The 18,366-nt window shown below is 49.4% G+C and overlaps 1 protein-coding gene across 1 annotated transcript; it reads left to right on the forward strand.

The window, feature by feature from the left end:
* Positions 1–357: 357 nt before the first annotated feature.
* Positions 358–17,447, forward strand: LOC128749251 (adenylate cyclase type 6-like). The gene is made up of 24 exons (XM_053848653.1): positions 358–522; positions 2,230–2,346; positions 2,431–3,298; positions 10,445–10,594; positions 10,867–10,988; positions 11,320–11,431; positions 11,619–11,746; positions 11,814–11,972; positions 12,219–12,360; positions 12,452–12,580; positions 13,060–13,088; positions 13,533–13,680; positions 13,741–13,838; positions 13,899–13,986; positions 14,050–14,166; positions 14,235–14,384; positions 14,463–14,638; positions 14,727–14,756; positions 14,832–14,861; positions 15,062–15,194; positions 15,256–15,519; positions 15,665–15,869; positions 15,938–16,062; positions 16,874–17,447. Exons 3-24 carry the CDS (start codon positions 2,432–2,434, stop codon positions 17,033–17,035), a joined length of 3,564 nt encoding a protein of 1,187 aa, XP_053704628.1. The 5' UTR covers positions 358–522; positions 2,230–2,346; position 2,431; the 3' UTR covers positions 17,036–17,447.
* Positions 17,448–18,366: the final 919 nt, after the last annotated feature.

An 18,366-nucleotide genomic window follows, 5' to 3' on the forward strand; every position in this document is an offset into this window, starting at 1 on the left:
GGGAAACTACTTGTTCTAAAAGAATAAAATCAGAATGCCGCAGTGATTAAATTACATTGCAAACATCATACAACGTTGACTAATATTGCTTTACAATTATTGGTTTGTAAAATGACACATACTTTGGAATATAAACATAGCAAATAAATAAAACTCTCGGTTCAATAACATTTACAGTACACATACTTTTAAGGTAGATAGCTTTTTTTTAACGTTCTGAAATTGACGGATTTTTAAATCACTGAACGCCTGAAAGAGACTAGAGAGTTTCCACCTCTAGAGGGACTCCTGTCATCATGGATGTACGTGCGGTGCGTGCGCGTGTGCGTGCGCGTCTCACTCTAGCGCTGGTGGAGGGACAGCGGGAGACTTGGACGTCAGATTTCGCAGTTGTCCTCCAACAGACGAGCGGCCGATCGCTGACAAACACGCCGGCCGGGGCGCTGCTGAGCGGACTGGAGGGTTGACCGTGCGGCTGGAGCTCCACTGCGGTGATCCACTCACTCCCGTGGATCCCCGATGGTAAGTCCGAACCGCTCCACTGTGGAAACGGGGCTTTTCACAGCTGAGATGCAGCAGACTTGTCCTGCAGGTTCCGGAGAGCAGAGGAGGACGCTCGGTCCCGCTTCTACTTTGTGCCAGATCCTGACACACGCGATGGTGTCAGCAGCACCAGCAAGTTGTGCTCGACGGCCGCATCCCCGCGGTTCCTCCGCACTTCTTGCGTGTCAGCCTGGATGTTTTGGGTCCCTTCGAACACACTCGCCCATGGGCTTGTGGAGCATCCTGTTATGTAACGATCCACGACCCCGCAGTCTGAGCCCCATGTGTCTGAGACCCTGGTTCTCATGAGGACTAATTATAGAAGTTGATGCGAAATGTTGTCACCATTTCTGAGGCACGTGTTGCTGGTTTGACCTGACCTGAGGTGGGACCATGGCCGACACTGACCATTGTAACACACCCACGGTCCTCTCTCGTCCTCTCCTGGGTCTGCAGTGGTCAGTAGCTATCAGAATGGCCTTGTTCTTTCGGTAATGTGCACTGCCTTTGAATGGAGTTGGAGAGAATCACCCCAGGCTGTACTTGACCCCCCCGGGCCCACACCTGCACTGACCTCACCTGTGCACAAAGAACAGCGACCGGAGAGACCGACACAGTCAGAGACTCCATCAGGCTCTTGAGGAAATCTCAGCGCCTCATGGTTTGGGGTGCACATGTCGCTGGCTTGGCGGGAATCAGTCCAGTTCCACGAATCCCTGAGCCGTGTTTGCTTTCTTCGCCGTGTGCTGGACTTGTTTACTTGTTTAAAACATTCCCGATTTACACAGACAGGCTTTCGAGCCGTGAAGACCCGTGCAAAATCCGAAGCCATGGTTCTCAATACAATCTGTCCCGGGGAAATATGAGGCGTGACATTAATGACAGTCAGGAAATCTGAAGAGGATATGGAGGATCTGAATCCTAAATCATTCACGATGTAATGTATTTCAATATGTTTTATTCTAGGCATGTTTGATCCTTTATAAACAAAGTTATCGTTGAATATAGCTACATCAGATTAGCCTAATCTGAAGATGAATTTATTTGACAGCAGGAAATGAAAAAAGGCAGTGAGATTTAAAAAGGAAGTGGGTGGATTCTTTCTGTTTCTTTGTGATTTGGGCTGGATTCTGGAGCCATTCTGGGAAAGATTCAAAACACTGTGTTGCTTCATATACCCACAAGCACATGTTTACCTTTGTTGATGTGTGTTTGTTTACCCTTCTGGTCAGTCTGCCGAAGGTTTGCTCAGAGGTCAGTCGTCGACCTGCGCGGCTGCAGTGAGTCATCACAAATAACAAACCAGTTCATCAGGACTGGAGAGCTCTTGACCTCTGATTAGTGCCCGCTCGCTCCTCAGTCAGAGACCCCCCCCACCTGCGGGGGTCTGGCACAGTCTGGAAAACAAAGAAAGGAAAGTCGACAAGTCCAGCGATAAGTGGACTGTGTGGACTGGGACCTGGACTTTGGTGATAAAGGGGTCATGGGCGGATCCACGTGCAGATGTTGTTAAGACGCACCTGCACGCTGACCTTCGCCCAACACTCAGAATCAGATTTATAGCCATGGTCAGTGGGGATCCCACCAACTAGGAAAGTGCTTTGGAAAACGTGCAGTCAAAAATAAAATAAAATAAAAGTTTGTTTTGATGTTTTTGCATTAATCGCACTCAACTGTCGTGTGCAGGAAAACGTCAGAACTGCAGCAGCACTTGTGGTCCCTCCGTTTCAGCGGGTAGCGAGGTGCAGTGCCCAACTCCTGCTGTGTTTGCTGCTTTAAATGAGTCAGACTGTTCCCGTGCAGGTGAGACCACGCTCTGCATCCTTATCTCTCAAGTGACCTTTGGCGTGTGCACTGCAAAGTAAGCCTGGCCTTGCTTGTCTTTAGGATGTCGTGGGCCAGAGGTCTCTTCTCCGGCAGACTGGACCAGAGGAAGACGGCATGGGGGGAGCGCAACGGGAAAAAGAGGACGGAGAGCTCATCCTTGTGCCACCCGCGCTACATGAGCTGCCTGAAGGATCCAGAGGACCCTCGTAACACGGCGCCTCAGCAGCAGAACTGTGGACCTGGAGGGGGCAACTTCAGCGTGCGCTGCGTGTGGCAGGAGGACCACTACGGCCGCAGGACCGGGGGGGATCTGGCTGCGAAGGCGGTGGACTTGGCCTTGGAGACGGACGATGGAGACTTGAAAGACAGGAAGAGAGAAGCAGAAGGCGGCTGCTGCTCCATGACTGCAGCAGACTGCTGGATCAGGTTCATTTCCGTTTTTCAGTCCAAAAAATTCAAGTCGGCCAAACTGGAGCGTCTGTACCAGCGCTACTTCTTCAGACTCAACCAGAGCTCGCTCACCATGCTGATGGGCGTGCTGGTGTTGGTGTGCGGCGTCATGCTGACCTTCCACTGCCTCAGCGTCACCCCGGATGTGACCTATGTCACCGTGCTCTCTGTGGCCATGGCCCTCTTCCTGGCCATGATGGTGGTCTGCAACCGCAACGGCTTCCACCAGGACTACATGTGGATGGTCAGCTACCTGGTGATCCTCGTGTTGATGGTGGTGCAGGTCTTTGGGGTGCTGATGGTCTCCCCCCGCAGCGCCTCCGAGGGAATCTGGTGGACCGTCTTCTTCATCTTCATCATCTACACACTGCTCCCCGTCAGGATGAGAGCCGCCGTGATCAGTGGGGTGCTGCTGTCCACTATACACACCGCCACAGCCTGGACCCTCAACCAGAAGGACAAGTTCATCCTCACGCAGGTGAGTGCTTGACTTGTGAGAGGAACCAGCGACACATGTCCACTGATCAGTTACACTTCAGATCGGGGAAGATGTAGAACCTGAAATAAACTGCCTCTGTGTTAGTATATTGGCAGCACAGTAACCAGTAGCCAGTACATTGATGTGTTTCCAATGAAGTGAAAGTGCTTGTTGAAAAGATCATCTTTAGGCCCACAGAACAAAACTAGATGGCGCTGTAGCTCTCAGCAGCCTGTCCAAAGAGAAACCTAATGGGCCTCAGCCAATGGAGAATTGGGGTTTGAGGGTCACCCGGGTTGAGTGAGCACGTTGAGCCGCTTTGTGGTGGAATATCATGAGTATGACACGGTGCCATTCAGGCTGTGATCCCCGAAAACAAGGAGCCTATTGTGGTGGGACAGGGAGGGATTGGTGGATTGTGTAAGCAACTGGAACAAAAGACAAGATGATGGCGTCACCCTTGAAATGAAGGAAAAGTCTGAGCAATGATTTTTGTTTTCTTCTGGGTCAGTTTGTTTTTGTTGTGTTGAAAGTGGAGCAAAGACACTTGACAAAAGAATACATTGACCGGCAGCTTTGAATTCTGATATTGACCTCAGATAATGGAACGCTTGTGGAGCTCCACACCAAAAAGCACCTCCTGTATTAGAAGTCTTTCATGTCATGCTGCTGAGAAAGTTCAAGTGACTCTTAGCTCAGAGATTCACCGAGCACTAGAGTCAAAGAGACTCATTTGGCTCACTTCTCGGTGCATAAAGGTGTCATTCGACTTCACTCTTTAACATGTTCCTCAGAAAACCTAATGTACCAGGCTACAGGAGCATGGATCACTTTGATCCAACCTCTGCTCCATGGCCCCTCGACTCTGTTCCTATTCTCGGAACAGTCATTTCAAGCTGACAAGCTCAAAGCAAGAGGGTATCTTTGGGTAACCAGCATGTGCGGACCCCAAATCTTCAATTCACTCCTGTTGCTACACACAGGGTCACGTGACCATGCTCCCCAAGCTGGAAACAGAGTCCATCTTCAGGGAATTTATTGTCCTTCAACTCTGACACTCGCTCTGGTTTTCTATTTCCCCTGGAGATGTGGAGCGAGAAGACGTGTGAGTGATGACCGTCAAGGACAAAAAGTGTCTTTGTGATGGCCCTTCGTAATGATGCAGCACATCCAGTGTGTGTGTGTGTGTGTGTGTGTAAATGATGGGGAGTGTAAACGTCGGACGCAGTAAAAAGGCCCACCATTGTCTCCTCTGTTTTCAACCATCCATTTTTTTCTCTATCCCTGAGTCATAATTTGTCCCCGACATTGTTGCTCTCAGATGAAGAGGCCTTGTGTGTCGCCTCCCGCCGAGATCCACATCACTGTCAGCGTGCTCAGAGGCGTCTCGCTGTGTATTAATAAACAGTCGACACAAAATATGACGATGACACATATTGTGAGTCACCATGTGATTCCCATCTCAATGTTTTCCTCCAGATCACGAGTGTCATCTGAATCATAAGTCGTACATTAATAATTTGGGACGTCGAGTGGTTGCTGGTCTTTATGTGGCCGCACAAGCTGACTTTCACTGGCCATGGTGAGCAGGGTTTCTTTGTCGGCTCGCTGGGAGGCCGGGGATGGGAGCCATGTGTTCTCATTCAGCACTGGAAAAACCCTAAGGTTTGGTCACATGCACAACAACATGCAGGACAAGGGGAGATTAGCTTGGCTCCTGCTGTGCGCGGTCACGTGACCCCACCTGCCCCTCATGTTTTGTCAAGCACCAGATCGTTTTACACGCAGCCGTGTTTTCCTTTAGAAACACAGTTCTGCAGGCTCAGCCCGGACAGCTGCTGGTGCCGACCAGATTCGGTGACTCGCCGCGCAGAGTGATGTCACTCACAGATCACAAGTGTTTTTGTGCAAGTCCCGAGTGGCGTCCTCTAAAGCTGCCGGCAAACAGGTCAAGAAGTCTCCAGCAGAGGCTGTTATTGTTTGTGCTTTCAGAGGAAAAACCAGTTTCTCCAGCGGGTTGTTATGGGATCAACGGATGTAGGACGAGTGGAAAGATACTGATCCTGCCGGTGCACACAGCTGACGATGTCCCAGGGATGACAAGCATCATGAAATCACCTGGACCGGAGCGACAATCGCTCTCACCTGGTTACATTTGAGCTGCTACAGCGCAAAGTAAATAGTGAGAATACCTCCGTTCAGAGCTGTCCATCAGGACGTGCACTTCCTTGTCCAGTCCAATTGTTAACCTGGAGGCAAGCTGGTGATCTTGAGAGACAGGTTCCCTCAGGTCATCTAATGATTTGACTCTTATGATCATCTCATGATGAGTCCTCAGATTCCAGACACCATCCAGGGAAACAAAGTCAGAGATGAGGACGGCTTTCCACGTGGAACAGTCCTGGCTGGACAAATGGCTCGCCCCAAAAGTAAATACAGGGATTTAAGTCTGCAGTGGCAGCCCTCCACTAGATATTTATAGACACTGTATATCTATCTATTAGGAATCCATTAGTGGCGCTAAATGCTAATATGTGTGGAATGAGTCTGGGAGGCCCCTGAGGGGGAGCTTCCCTTCTCACGATCGTGGGGACGGGTCTGAGTGTTCAAGCAGGGTTGGAATGATGTTTGTCTCAAACTGCCTCCATTTGGGTGTCAGTCTTTTCGCCGCCGGATCAGGGGGGTCAAGTGTGCGGCGCTCAAATTCCAAACAAAATGTTATGTTGAACAGTGCTCCACACGACTTGCTTCGGTACCTGAGTGGATTCTGCTGTGGATTTCCTCGCTCAGAGAGGGGCTTCTGGAATGGAATATAGATCGGCCAAAATCACGTGAAGTCGCTCAGCTCGATGGAAATCGAAGTGCTGGCGAGCCATGACAGGGGCTGAGGGCCGCATGAAATCAGAGCTGGGACCACGAGTTGCCCCTGGGCCAGACCTTGCTGGAGTTAGACAGCAGAAACTCTTGGTTATCTCCACTTCAATCTACCTTGTCCAAGGAGGAAAAAACGGCAAAACAAGTGTCCACAGTGTGTGAATCAGGAAACTAGCTAGCACAAAAAGGAAAACTTCACCTCCGACATGCTGTTCCTGCTCCACTATCGACCCGCGTGCTTTGTAGCAAAAGTCAATAAAGTGCACGGAGAGAAAGCACAGGCCAGTGGATGAAAATGTTAGCAGGGGAAGTTTGAGCTGCAGATTATATAACCAGACAGAGTGACTGGTGCGTGTTTTCACTGGGGCTGAGAACTTTCACATTCTTTGCTTCATCCCAGCGTGGCTGCTCGACCGTCAGCACTGACATCCGGCAGGACGGGCTCACGCTGCATACATGATGCCATGAATCACATAGCAAAGCGACTGCCGTCCTCCAACATCAGTGGGTCAAGCACAAATGTGTGGCCCAAAAAACACACCACAGTTGACTGACTGTGTCGGGAGCAGAGCGGATCACTGAATTAGGACTCACCCAGCTGGGGTGAGGGTCAGCACCCCGAAATCAGAAGCCTCAGGGAAGGGAACGGAAGTTCAATGACTCCTGAACCTTGGAACAGGAAACCTTTCCATTTTTTAGTGGCGATTGATGAGTTTAAAGGATCACAGCAGTGTTCACAACTCTGCAAATAAAATAATACAGTGTGAGTTTCAGTTCAGTTTGGAAGTGAAAATGATAACAGTCACAGCTTTGTGTTTCCTGATCAATCTTCATGGGATAAAATGTGCTGTCACCAGTGGCTTAACACAGTTTGGCATGGAGGTGGTGCCTTTAATCCTGTGACAGCGGAGGGCGTGACGATCAACCGCTCCACGCAACAGTCCCAGACCTTCAGAGAAAGAGACTCAGCTCTTCACAACAGAATCATTTGAAAATAATCATTTGCTCTTGTAGCAGTTAGGATGAAGTTGAACACAAATCTGGCCTCGTAGACTTCAACAAACCCTCTGGATGTTCTCACCTGATCCGGCAGAAGACTGGGAACCAGAGGGTTTGATGTCCTTGTTTGGAAAACACCATGTGATGTGAGCGGAATCTGACAAGGGATTATTTCAAAGGCTGTATTTGTCAGAGGAAACCCTTCAATGGGGATATTCTCATGGATGATGAAGCTGCTTTCCTGAAGGCGAACCTTATAAGCTGATGTTTGGACTTAACTTCTCTGACACCGAGTCTTTTTTTAAAGTCGATGTGGAGTTGAGATCCAAAAAGTGGCAGGATGACGGGTCTTCAAAAGCTCTTCTCAACTTCTAAACGAGGGACTCTTTTGGGCTGGATAATGTTAGGCAGATCCAGCAGCTAAAATATTTCAATGTCGAGTCCTGATCCTCACTCTTCTCTTCCGAACATCTGTTTTTTTCACTGCTTTAGGTAAAGAGTTTTGTAATTGTTTGTTCCTGGTGGGGAAGCTTCTTGGCCTGCTCCTCTCATAGCGTCACAAACCACACCACTTGGTGCTGTTGATCTGTGCGTGTGGATCCCCAGCTGAGTCATTGCCCCGTGGATCCCTTGCAACATGTTTCGTTGCCTCCCATCAGAAAACCCAAACTTTTAATGGCTACAATGTGCACACTTCACTCCAATAGTTGAGCCGTCACACTGATTTCAGGTTGCTTTTGGTGAGGTGACCTCCCTATGACCCCCAGGGCACCCTGGTTGTCCCATAGTTTCATTGTTTTTGGACACATCAAAGGCCACTCTCCGGCTCAGATCAATGGCTCTCTCTTTCACAACTTCCAAATGATCTCATCTCACTCTCTAAATTTGCCATAAAATGTTCAAAATGACTCTCCCTGAGTCCAACATGGTTCATTTCTTCTTTGCCATTAGCTAGTTGACCAAAACAAGTCCTCTTGCATCACTAATCACTTCCACATTTTACACCCCACGATCACGGGTCTGTCAACAGCTTTCTTCTGTTTGTCCGTAAGAGAAACATCCAATCCCGGAGTAAGCCAAATTTAATCTGGGCTCTTGCTGCCTGTTAGCCAGAATCACGAAGGTCTTTGCGTGAAGGGAAATCTGAGCTCTCCGAAACGAGATGCTGAATTAGCGGACGGCATTGTGGCCTCCTGGGAACTGCAGGTGGCGAGGAATCCCAGAGCATCCCTCTTCCGTTATTATCGGAACCAACATCTGCTTCAGATAAAAGACGTCAACACAAACACAATGGACTAATCACTTTGTGAGGTGAATGTGAAAGGATCACCGCGCAGCTACAACAAATCCACACAAGAATGCGCACATGCTCCTCAGGAAATCATGTGCGGGTGCGGATCATGTCAATGAGCTGATATCACGCACATGAAAAACAACAACAACAGAAGCATGACAAAGGGTGGAGTCCGAACAGCAGCGAGGAATGGTGTGGCCTTTTATGGGTCAGGTTTATATGAGCAGGCTCTCTGTCTCCCCCACAGCTGCCCCAACACCTTCGCTCAGGTTGTTCCACAGATGGAGCATTTGGCACGCCACCTCATCATCCCTGCTGAACCACACCTCCCTGTTTGCACTAACAGTCAAGCAGGAAAAGAATATTCGATGGACAGCGAGTGTGGGACGCTTCTAGCGCTGCATCCCGTTCTGAGTCTGTCCGCACCTGCGAACCAGCTGTGTGTTTATTTGTGTGCGACTCTCAAGAGCTCGGCTAACGGGGCCAGATCAGCCCGGCACCGTCCCGAGGTGATGCCGTTGTGCTTCACACTGTTGACGCAACAAACGCTGACTTCATGTGTTTGCACTCAAACGAGCGGCGGCTCAGGCCTGGGCAGTCCTTCTCTTTGTTTTATCTCATGTGGAATCCCTTTTCTTACATATTTGAGCGTGTGCATTCTCCAAGATAAACATCCTTTATCTGCCTTTCATTGTCTGTTCCTAATAAACACAAGCATGTACACAACGGCTCGCCTGCATACCAGCAGTGGAATGCTGGTACCAGTGCACGAGAGGGTTGAAGTAGGTGGCTAGACTTTTGGTTTAGTCTCAGCCACTTCTGTCCTGATGTTGTCTCAGCGAGGATATAAATTTAGCTTTATTGTGTCAAACATGGCATGTGTTTTTCTCATCACTTATGATATCATCTTTGGAGGAAACACTCTGTGCTCTGGTCAGGGGTCAAGTGACTTTCCCAGGCTGAGAGTGTGTGCTCTTGGACTTGTGTGTTGCAGAGGGGAGGGGGAGCACAGAGCTGGAGGCCTGGCTCCTGACTCTGATGCAGTGAAATGACAAACACATTCAACGTGGCGTCGACCAAAGCGAGACGTGCAGAAGCCGAGATGGAGGAATTCAGCTGGTGTCAATGACCCCGCAAAGCAAATTGTGGCCTTATCTCCACGTCGAGCTCCAGATAGTTCCGTGCACGCCTGGTTGGTTCGAGCATTTTCAGAGGAACTGTGAATTCGGTTCAGTGGCAGGCGCTTTCCTGTTACTTAAGACAGACACGGTGACATGACGTTTGTTAGGGAAACACATTCAAGAGTCTAGTTTAACCAACTCTGTTCACATTGGACTGAATTACATAAGAGTTTCTTTCAGTTAAGGCGGCAGATGAGTGAAGGATTTTGCTTTTTTTGTGGTAAAGTTAGGCTTAATAAAGTTCAGAGGGAAGATAAGTGCAGCAGGTCGATTTAAAGAGCAGTTAACTGGTTTCAGATGAATTGAACAAAATAATATCAACTTTTAAACATTTTAAATTATGTAAAAAATGAGGCTGATTTTTTTAACTTTATGGTCAGAAATGTGAAGTTGCAGTTCAGGTTTAAGTCAGTTGGCTGATAACCGGTTCAGGCATCTTGTTAGAACGTCACCAAGTCAAATTCTTCAGAGGTTTGCAGCTTAGTCGTGTCTCACAACCTCCTGAAGAGATCATATCTCCACTCTGGCCTGAGAACCTCGCCGAAATAAGACCTGGCTGGAGAGTGTGTGCTTATTTCTAGGTGAGAGGTGGGGCGAGCCCGTGCAGGACTCACCCAGTAGAAACATCACTCAAGTTCTCCTTTAGTCCAGACCGAAACGTTGCGTGGTCCTGGTCTCTGTTCAGTGGCCCTCGCTGACCTCAACCAACCATCTCCAAACGTCATCACTCAGTGAATGTTCTGCTTCCAGAGTGCAACATCAGACTCTCTGTCAACTCTCCCCTCATGTCTCTTTCAGATCCTCGCCAATGTGCTCATCTTCATCTGCACCAACCTGATCGGGATTTGCACCCACTACCCGGCCGAGGTTTCCCAGAGGCAGGCCTTCCAGGAAACCCGCGGCTACATCCAGGCCAGGCTGCACCTGCAGCGGGAGAACCAGCAACAGGTGCAGAGGCTGCGACCCCGTCACACGTGTGGGCGGAGTGAGACTCACGCCGTTTCTCAAACGCTCAGCAGCAAAATGTCCTGTCCAAAACAACATGGCACACTTAGCTTCATAGCATCAGAACAAACACCATAACCTGTTCCCTTCGACGAATGCTGAGTCAAGTTTCCACACATCTCGACTTCTGACTGCGCGACATGAGTCACAGCAAACCCTTGCACAAGCACAAAACCAAATAACGTACTGATTGATCTCAAATTTCCGTCTGTCAGGAGCGGCTCCTGCTGTCAGTGCTGCCGAGGCACGTTGCCATGGAGATGAAGGCCGATATCAACGCTAAGAAGGAAGATATGATGTTCCACAAGATCTACATTCAGAAGCACGACAACGTCAGGTATGAACACACACTGGCACAAGGACATGCTTTCAATGCTCGAAAAGACTTTATAGAAGCTTCTTCCACTGCAGACCTGCCTCTAGTGACCATGTTGACACTGTTGTCCTTGATTGTATTAATATGAAAGCTAACAATGCCAAGAACGTAGACAGAGGGTGGGCGAGTGGTGACATGGGGGCGGGAGGGGCGGGTGACAGGATGTGACCCACTTTGGCCCCGATGATGATGAGAGCCAGACTGGAACACATGTCTCCCTCTCCTGCTCACATGGCAGCTGGACTGTGATGGACTGAACCGCTTCTGTCTCTTCTCGCTGCCTCTCTCGCAGCATTCTGTTTGCAGACATCGAGGGCTTCACCAGCCTGGCGTCCCAGTGCACAGCCCAGGAGCTGGTCATGACGCTGAACGAGTTGTTTGCACGCTTCGATAAACTGGCCTGGGTGAGCACTGACCCGCTTCAGCTCAGCTATTTCAGATAGTCTTGATGACTTGAGTCAGACCAGTATTTGAGCCTGATGTTGTCCAGGGGTCACATGGTGGAGACTTATTGGTGTGAAATCTACTGAAGCCTTAGCTCTACTATGAGTCTCCAATGACCAAGCACAATGGCACTGTTGTTCTGAACAGGAAAACCACTGTCTGCGGATTAAAATCCTGGGAGACTGCTACTACTGCGTGTCCGGTCTGCCGGAGCCGCGCGCCGACCACGCCCATTGCTGCGTGGAGATGGGCGTGGACATGATCGAGGCCATCTCGTGAGTGCACGGGAGGGGCATGGGAGAGGCGGGAGCGAGACTGTGACGGACGCTTGGTGTGCTGCAGGCTGGTGCGCGAGGTGACAGGCGTGAACGTCAACATGCGAGTGGGCATCCACAGTGGGCGGGTCCACTGTGGCGTTCTTGGTCTGCGGAAGTGGCAATTTGACGTCTGGTCCAATGATGTGACACTCGCCAACCAGATGGAGGCGGGAGGAAAGGCAGGGTAAGACTCCACTGTGACCTCTGAGACTGAGCCTGTAGCAGTGTGTGTCTGCAGCACGTGTTGATTGAGGATGTGACATTTCATACACACCAGCGGCTGAAAGCAATGGCTGGGTGTTATTCTGCCTGTCTCTGCACCTCCGCGTGTCCGTCCTGAATGTGCTTGTGTTAAACACAAAAACAAACAGTCCACGTCAAAGCGGGTCATGTGTTTGTGTCCACGCTCATTCCTCATTCATGTGCTCAGTCGGATCCACATCACCAAAGCAACTCTCCAGTATCTGAACGGTGACTATGAAGTGGAGCCAGGCTTCGGAGGAGAGAGGAATTCTTACCTGAAGGAGAACAACATTGAAACCTTCCTGGTGCTGGGCTGCAGCCAGAAGCGGGTCAGACACGACCCACACACACACACACACACACACACCGGAGCACACACTCGTGCCCTCACCAACACTCTCCCGCCTCTTTGGCCGCCAGAAAGAGGAGAAAGCCATGATGGCCAAGATGCAGCGGGTTCGTGCCAACTCTGCGGAGGGTTTGATGCCACGCTGGGTTCCCGACAGATCCTTCGCCAGAACCAAGGAGTCCAAAGTCTTCCGGAAGATGGTGAGCATGCATCAGCGCCGTGTCAGCATCCGCCCTGGATCAAATGACACACGTGTGAAGCTCACTGGGACTTTTATACTGGAAAAAACTTCCATTTTAATCCACTTTTTATGAATTCATGACAATAATATTCTCAAAATTCAGGGGGTTTTGTGCCACGGTGGAGCAGTATTCCCCGGCTCAGATCATCTTCTCTATGAAGACCAGGAGAATTCCATGAAATCCTGCATGTTATTTGCTGCGGAGGCTAATCGGACTTTGCCTTCCATCTTTTTATCCAGTTAGTCTACGATTTTCATTTCCTTTCTCCGAGGGTTTGACCTCTGGAGTCCGCGCGGCAGTAACTTAAACCTCGGAGCATTAATTAAAACGGCAGGCCGCTCTCGGGGATTCGCTGTGCAGATGTCTGAGTCTGAACTGAGGATTGATGCTAATCTCTCTTCTGCCTCTCTCCTCCGTCCGTCTCTGCAAACTTTTAGGGCATTGACGAGGCTTCCAGCAAAGACAAGTAAGTCCCTCACACACTTGTTGTTGCTCCGCCCCGTCAGATGATAGAACAACCAGTCATGGATAGAACAAGAATCTAAGTCACACCGCACACAGAGATGCTCCAGGGAACCGCTGATCCAGCAAATACACTCATGTAATGTGAACAAAACAGAAGGTTCATTCTATGATTACGACTCATGAAAAGGTCGCACCTGGTTCTGCTGCTGGTTGGACTTTTCGATGACAAATAAATCTTTGTGATGATCACATGGTTTCATGTAATTTCACAAGGTTTTGGTTTGTTTACGCGTAGGTCAATTAAACATGGTTTACTTGAATGTGCCCCGGTCTCAATTGTTCTAGGAAAGATTGGCTCTGAGATCCAAAAGGTTAAGAACCCCTGGGTTAGAGGATGAGAATGTGTGTTTGTCCATCATGTCAGAGTTTGATGTCCCATCCACAGCCGCTGCGCCCAGGAGGCCCTGAACCCCGAGGAGGAGGTGGACGAGTTCCTGGGTCGGGCCATCGACGCACGGCGCATCGACCAGCTGAGGAGGGATCACGTCAAGAAGTTCCTGCTGACATTCCAAACAGCCGCCCTCGAGAGGAAGGTGGGATTCCTGTGTGAGCCAAGTGAGACTCTGAAGACGTTAACTCCTGTCTGTGTCCAGTACTCCAAGAAGGTGGACGGTGGTTTTGGGGGGTACGTGGCCTGTTCGCTGCTGGTCTTCTGCTTCATCGCCTTCATCCAGATGGTCGTCTTCCCAAAGTAGGTGTGCAGGACGATGGATAGGTTCTGGGTGGATGTCCTGACAACTCTTGTTTGCAGCACGGTTCTCATGCTGGCCCTGTACCTCAGCATCTTCATCATCCTGGCCAACATCCTCTTCGTCTGTGCCATCTATTCCTGCTTCCAAGTGAGACACAGATCCAGGCTCAAACGTCCCTGCCGTCCCTGCTCAGACCCTTGTTTTGCTCAGATGTTCCCGGCGGCCTTGCAGACACTGTCTCAGAAGATAGTCCAGTCTCGCACCAACAGCTCACTGGTGTGTGTCCTCACCATCCTGCTCCTCTTCACCTCGTCCTTTGCAAACATGGTGAGGGTCACTCAGCAGCACGTCTCCCGCTAACACCTTCATCACCGCTCCCCTTGTCTCCCTGGCAGTTTTCCTGCAGCAGGGAGAGCGTGCCGGAGTGTGTCGGCGCTGAGCAGAAAGCACCTGTGACGCTGTGTCTGCTGCATAACCTGACCAGAACCTCGGAGGACGGTCTGACTCTGTGCCTCAGCCAGGACGTGCCCTGCCATTTCCCAGAGGTCGGCCTGTTGACGTCACATACGACCGTGATGCTGCTGCCACTGCTGACCTCTGACCTGCTCTTTGTGCTCCCGCAGTACTTCACCTACAGCGTGCTGCTGACCCTGATGGTCTGCTCCGTCTTCCTCCACATCAGCAGCATCGGGAAGCTGCTTCTGATGCTGCTGGTGCAGCTCAGCTTCCTGCTGCTGGTCGAAGGTCCTCATGTGACCCTGTTTGACAACGCAGACGTGCTGGTCACCGCTAACACCTTGTAAGGGTTTACTCTAGCTCTGACTTCATGTATTTGCCATCACAATGACCAGAATTTGAAGTCTGAAATTTGAATTTTCTGCTTCCAGTGCCTCACCTGTAAATGAATCACTGCGACAGTAAGCTCTGGTTTAATATTTTAAGTTATCTCATGTTGTTTTTAGGTCTCACCACCATGTTTCTCTTGTTCACAGGTTTGGGTTCAACGAAACTGTGGAGGAATGGTACGAAGGTTTAAACTACATTTGGTTTGTAAAACCTGTTCCGAGTGTAGACTTCATATTCAGACAGATGGTACTGGAGTGTGTTCCAGTTGATATGCACCTCTCTCAACAGAACAATACACCGCCCCCTGGTGGTGCCCAGGCTCACTAAGGGCACATCGTCTTCTCTGAGAAAGTCTCTGTTCCTGATCTCTCCTCAGTCCTGAAGAAGTGACCAAAGTGTACCTGAAAGTCATGACCCCTGTGATCCTGACCGTCTTCGTCTTGGCGCTGTATTTGCACGGCCAGCAGGTGGAATCCACAGCCAGGCTGGACTTCCTCTGGAAGCTGCAGGTGCGTCAGAGGAGGTCAAACACGAATCTCCTCAAGGAGACTGAGCGCTGTTCCCTCACAGGCCACGGAGGAGAAGGAGGACATGGAGGAGCTGCAGGCCTACAACCGCCGCCTGCTCCACAACATCCTTCCCAAAGACGTGGCCGCCCATTTCCTGCAGCGAGAGCGGCGCAACGATGAGCTGTTCTACCAGTCGTGCGAATGTGTGGCTGTCATGTTCGCCTCCATCAGCAACTTCTCTGAGTTTTATGTGGAGCTGGAGGCCAACAACGAGGGCGTGGAGTGCCTAAGACTGCTCAACGAAATCATTGCTGATTTCGACGAGGTGAGAGGAAACATCTCCTCTCCAGGCTCTTTGGAAATACTCTCCATGAAGTTGTCCTGGGGTCCAGAGTCTTACTCTTTGGAAGGATTTTGGTTCCCATGTCAGAGTTCTAGAAGTGTTGCTGATCTCCACTATCATCTGCTAGATCATCAGTGAGGAGCGCTTCCGTCAGCTGGAGAAGATCAAGACCATCGGCTCCACCTACATGGCGGCCTCGGGCCTCAACAACTGCACCTACGACCGAGAGGGTCGCTCTCACATCCTGGCCCTGGCCGACTACGCCATGAGGCTCCGGGAGCAGATGAAGTACATCAACGAGCACTCGTTCAACAACTTCCAGATGAAGATCGGTCAGTGGCGAGCGGCTCAGGATCGAGACTCCAGATCACATGGTAACGGCTGTGTCTGTCCACCGCAGGGCTGAACATGGGCCCTGTGGTCGCGGGGGTCATCGGAGCCAGGAAACCTCAGTATGACATCTGGGGGAACACGGTGAACGTGGCCAGCCGCATGGACAGTACCGGGGTGCCCGACTGCATCCAGGTGAGATGTTCTACTGTGGCTGCAGTTCTTCACCATCATGGTCAGACCTGGGTGCAGTTTGGCTACAAGTTTCTTCTCTGTTGTCTTGAGCTTCAAGCAGATGTTGTTCAGAAGATTAACCTTTGAATCGTTCTTTTTTTTTTTTTTCCTCCAGCAGGTCTCACTACAACATTGATCTCTGATTCAAAGTTACAAACACACACCCTCTGGTCTGGATTAGCACAACTATTTCACGTGGTTCGCAGCCAAAAATGATCGGCTTTCATGTCTATTTATAAACTCTGAATTGGCCCCAGCAGATGTGAAGAAAGGGGGAGTAAAAGACGTTCATTTGACAGAGTTGAACGCAGCTGAGGGTCTGTTTTTTTGACTCATTTTGCGCCTGTACAATCATCCTGAGAAACATCTGACCTGTCAAGAGATTTCTCAGAGGAAACGGATTCTTGTGTTTAGCAACACGTTTATAAAAAGCTCAGACTGTTTTTTTAAATCATTGGAATTAATGGATTTTAATCTTCATACCAATATTACGTTTTTGAGCTCAAAATAAAGCGAATGCCATTTACGAATGAATTTATATTTATAGCTTCAGTTCCGACGAGAAATACTGCCCCCTGCTGTTCATTATATGCTACTCACTTTGTGGGTTTAAAGCATATAGAAAATGTCATTCAATGTTTAAAATGTGTACCTTAAGAATCAGGTTTTGTTCATTGACTCCTCGTGATTTTGGTTATCAAACATTGTCATTGTTTTTGAAGATCAAAAGCTTCTGTTTTTTCTTTCACACCTCTGCTGTGTCTTCTCCCAGGTGACCACAGACTTGTACCACGTGCTGGTCAACAGGGGCTACCAGCTGGACTGCCGAGGTGTTGTCAAGGTGAAGGGCAAGGGCGAGATGACAACCTACTTCCTGACCAGCGGACCCTGCAGCAAGAGTCACACACCACCAACAAACCCTGATGCCTTATAGTCGGACGTAGCTGCGCGTCTTCATGAGCAATAGTTCTCCATCTGAGTCTATTTATTTCATAGAGAAGAAAATGTTTGGAAAGAAAATATGCAAGGAAGTTAAATACAACCAAAGAGAGTGATGTGAGGAGGAGTCACACACTGCCGGGTGACGTTCTCACTCAGATAAACATGGCGACGTGTGTGCGTCATGGTGGCTCTGATTGTGAGTCGCCACAGTCTCGCGGTTGTTATCACGGTACTGATATGTTTTCTACACTTGTGTTCCTGAAGAAATGCTGACGTTTGTCTTTTAAAGTGGCAAGTCACTTTTCACTGTGAGATTTTACAATGAAGCTTTTCTGCCGAGTCATGTTTTATATGATTCTTCAGACTGGTGTCAGTTGACTGTTTGATAAAAATGACCACTCGGACTCGACCTCATTCTTGCCTGAACGTTTGGCTGACGAACAAGTCGCAGGTCCATTGCTGAATCTTCAGTTCGTCCTTCACCCGGATGGTTGGCTGAGTCAGCACTACAGTGGTGAGCTCTAGAAAGCCTGACCTGCCCAGAACAGATATTGACGTCTCATGTCAATCATCACCGAGCGATCAAGACAGTAACACGAGAAACACATCCCTCCGCTCTTCTGAAGCCGTCAGTGTAAAGTTTCTCGTGGGCGAAGCTGGAGAGAGGATTTCATTGCCTCCACATGAATAATGAATTTCGAGTTCAGGTAACGTGTTCCCTCACAACTCTCCATGTTGAACATTAATTAAGCAGAGTATATTCCTGCTAATCCCCGATGAAAACGCGGCGCACAAAGAGAAACATGGGATTATAAAGACAGGCGACGGGTCAAGTGTGAGTGGGACAGGAGAGCATTTCAACAGTCCTCCATCTTGGTCCCTCATGACTTGTCTGGTGTTTGAACATGGAGAGATAGCGTGTGCGTTTTTCCGCAGTTTACTCATGATCGACCTTCATCATAATAACAGGAAACATCTCATCTAAATATCCCAGTGTTCAAAAATGTCCAGATTATTGAGGCCCGGCGTGTCGCAGAATAAAACAGTCGCTATATTTCTGTTACACACTTCAATATAGGGCTACAGTTTTTCAGACATGACATGAATTGAATTCATACAACACAACCCTGCTGTAACTGCAACTGACGAGTTAAAACAGCAAACATGCCGTTATTGAAGGCTTATCGAAATGGCGTCGGTGGAACAAAAATGACGTTTAGACACCTGCTTTTAACGTTTCAAGAGCGTTTTGACTCGCAACGCGGCTTCTCCTTTATTTTCCTCGTCGTTCCTCAACATTGTAGTGCACTAACAGCGTTCGTT

The sequence above is a fragment of the Synchiropus splendidus genome, chromosome 18 (genome assembly GCF_027744825.2).
Source record: "Synchiropus splendidus isolate RoL2022-P1 chromosome 18, RoL_Sspl_1.0, whole genome shotgun sequence".
In the NCBI taxonomy this organism is placed as follows: domain Eukaryota; kingdom Metazoa; phylum Chordata; class Actinopteri; order Syngnathiformes; family Callionymidae; genus Synchiropus; species Synchiropus splendidus.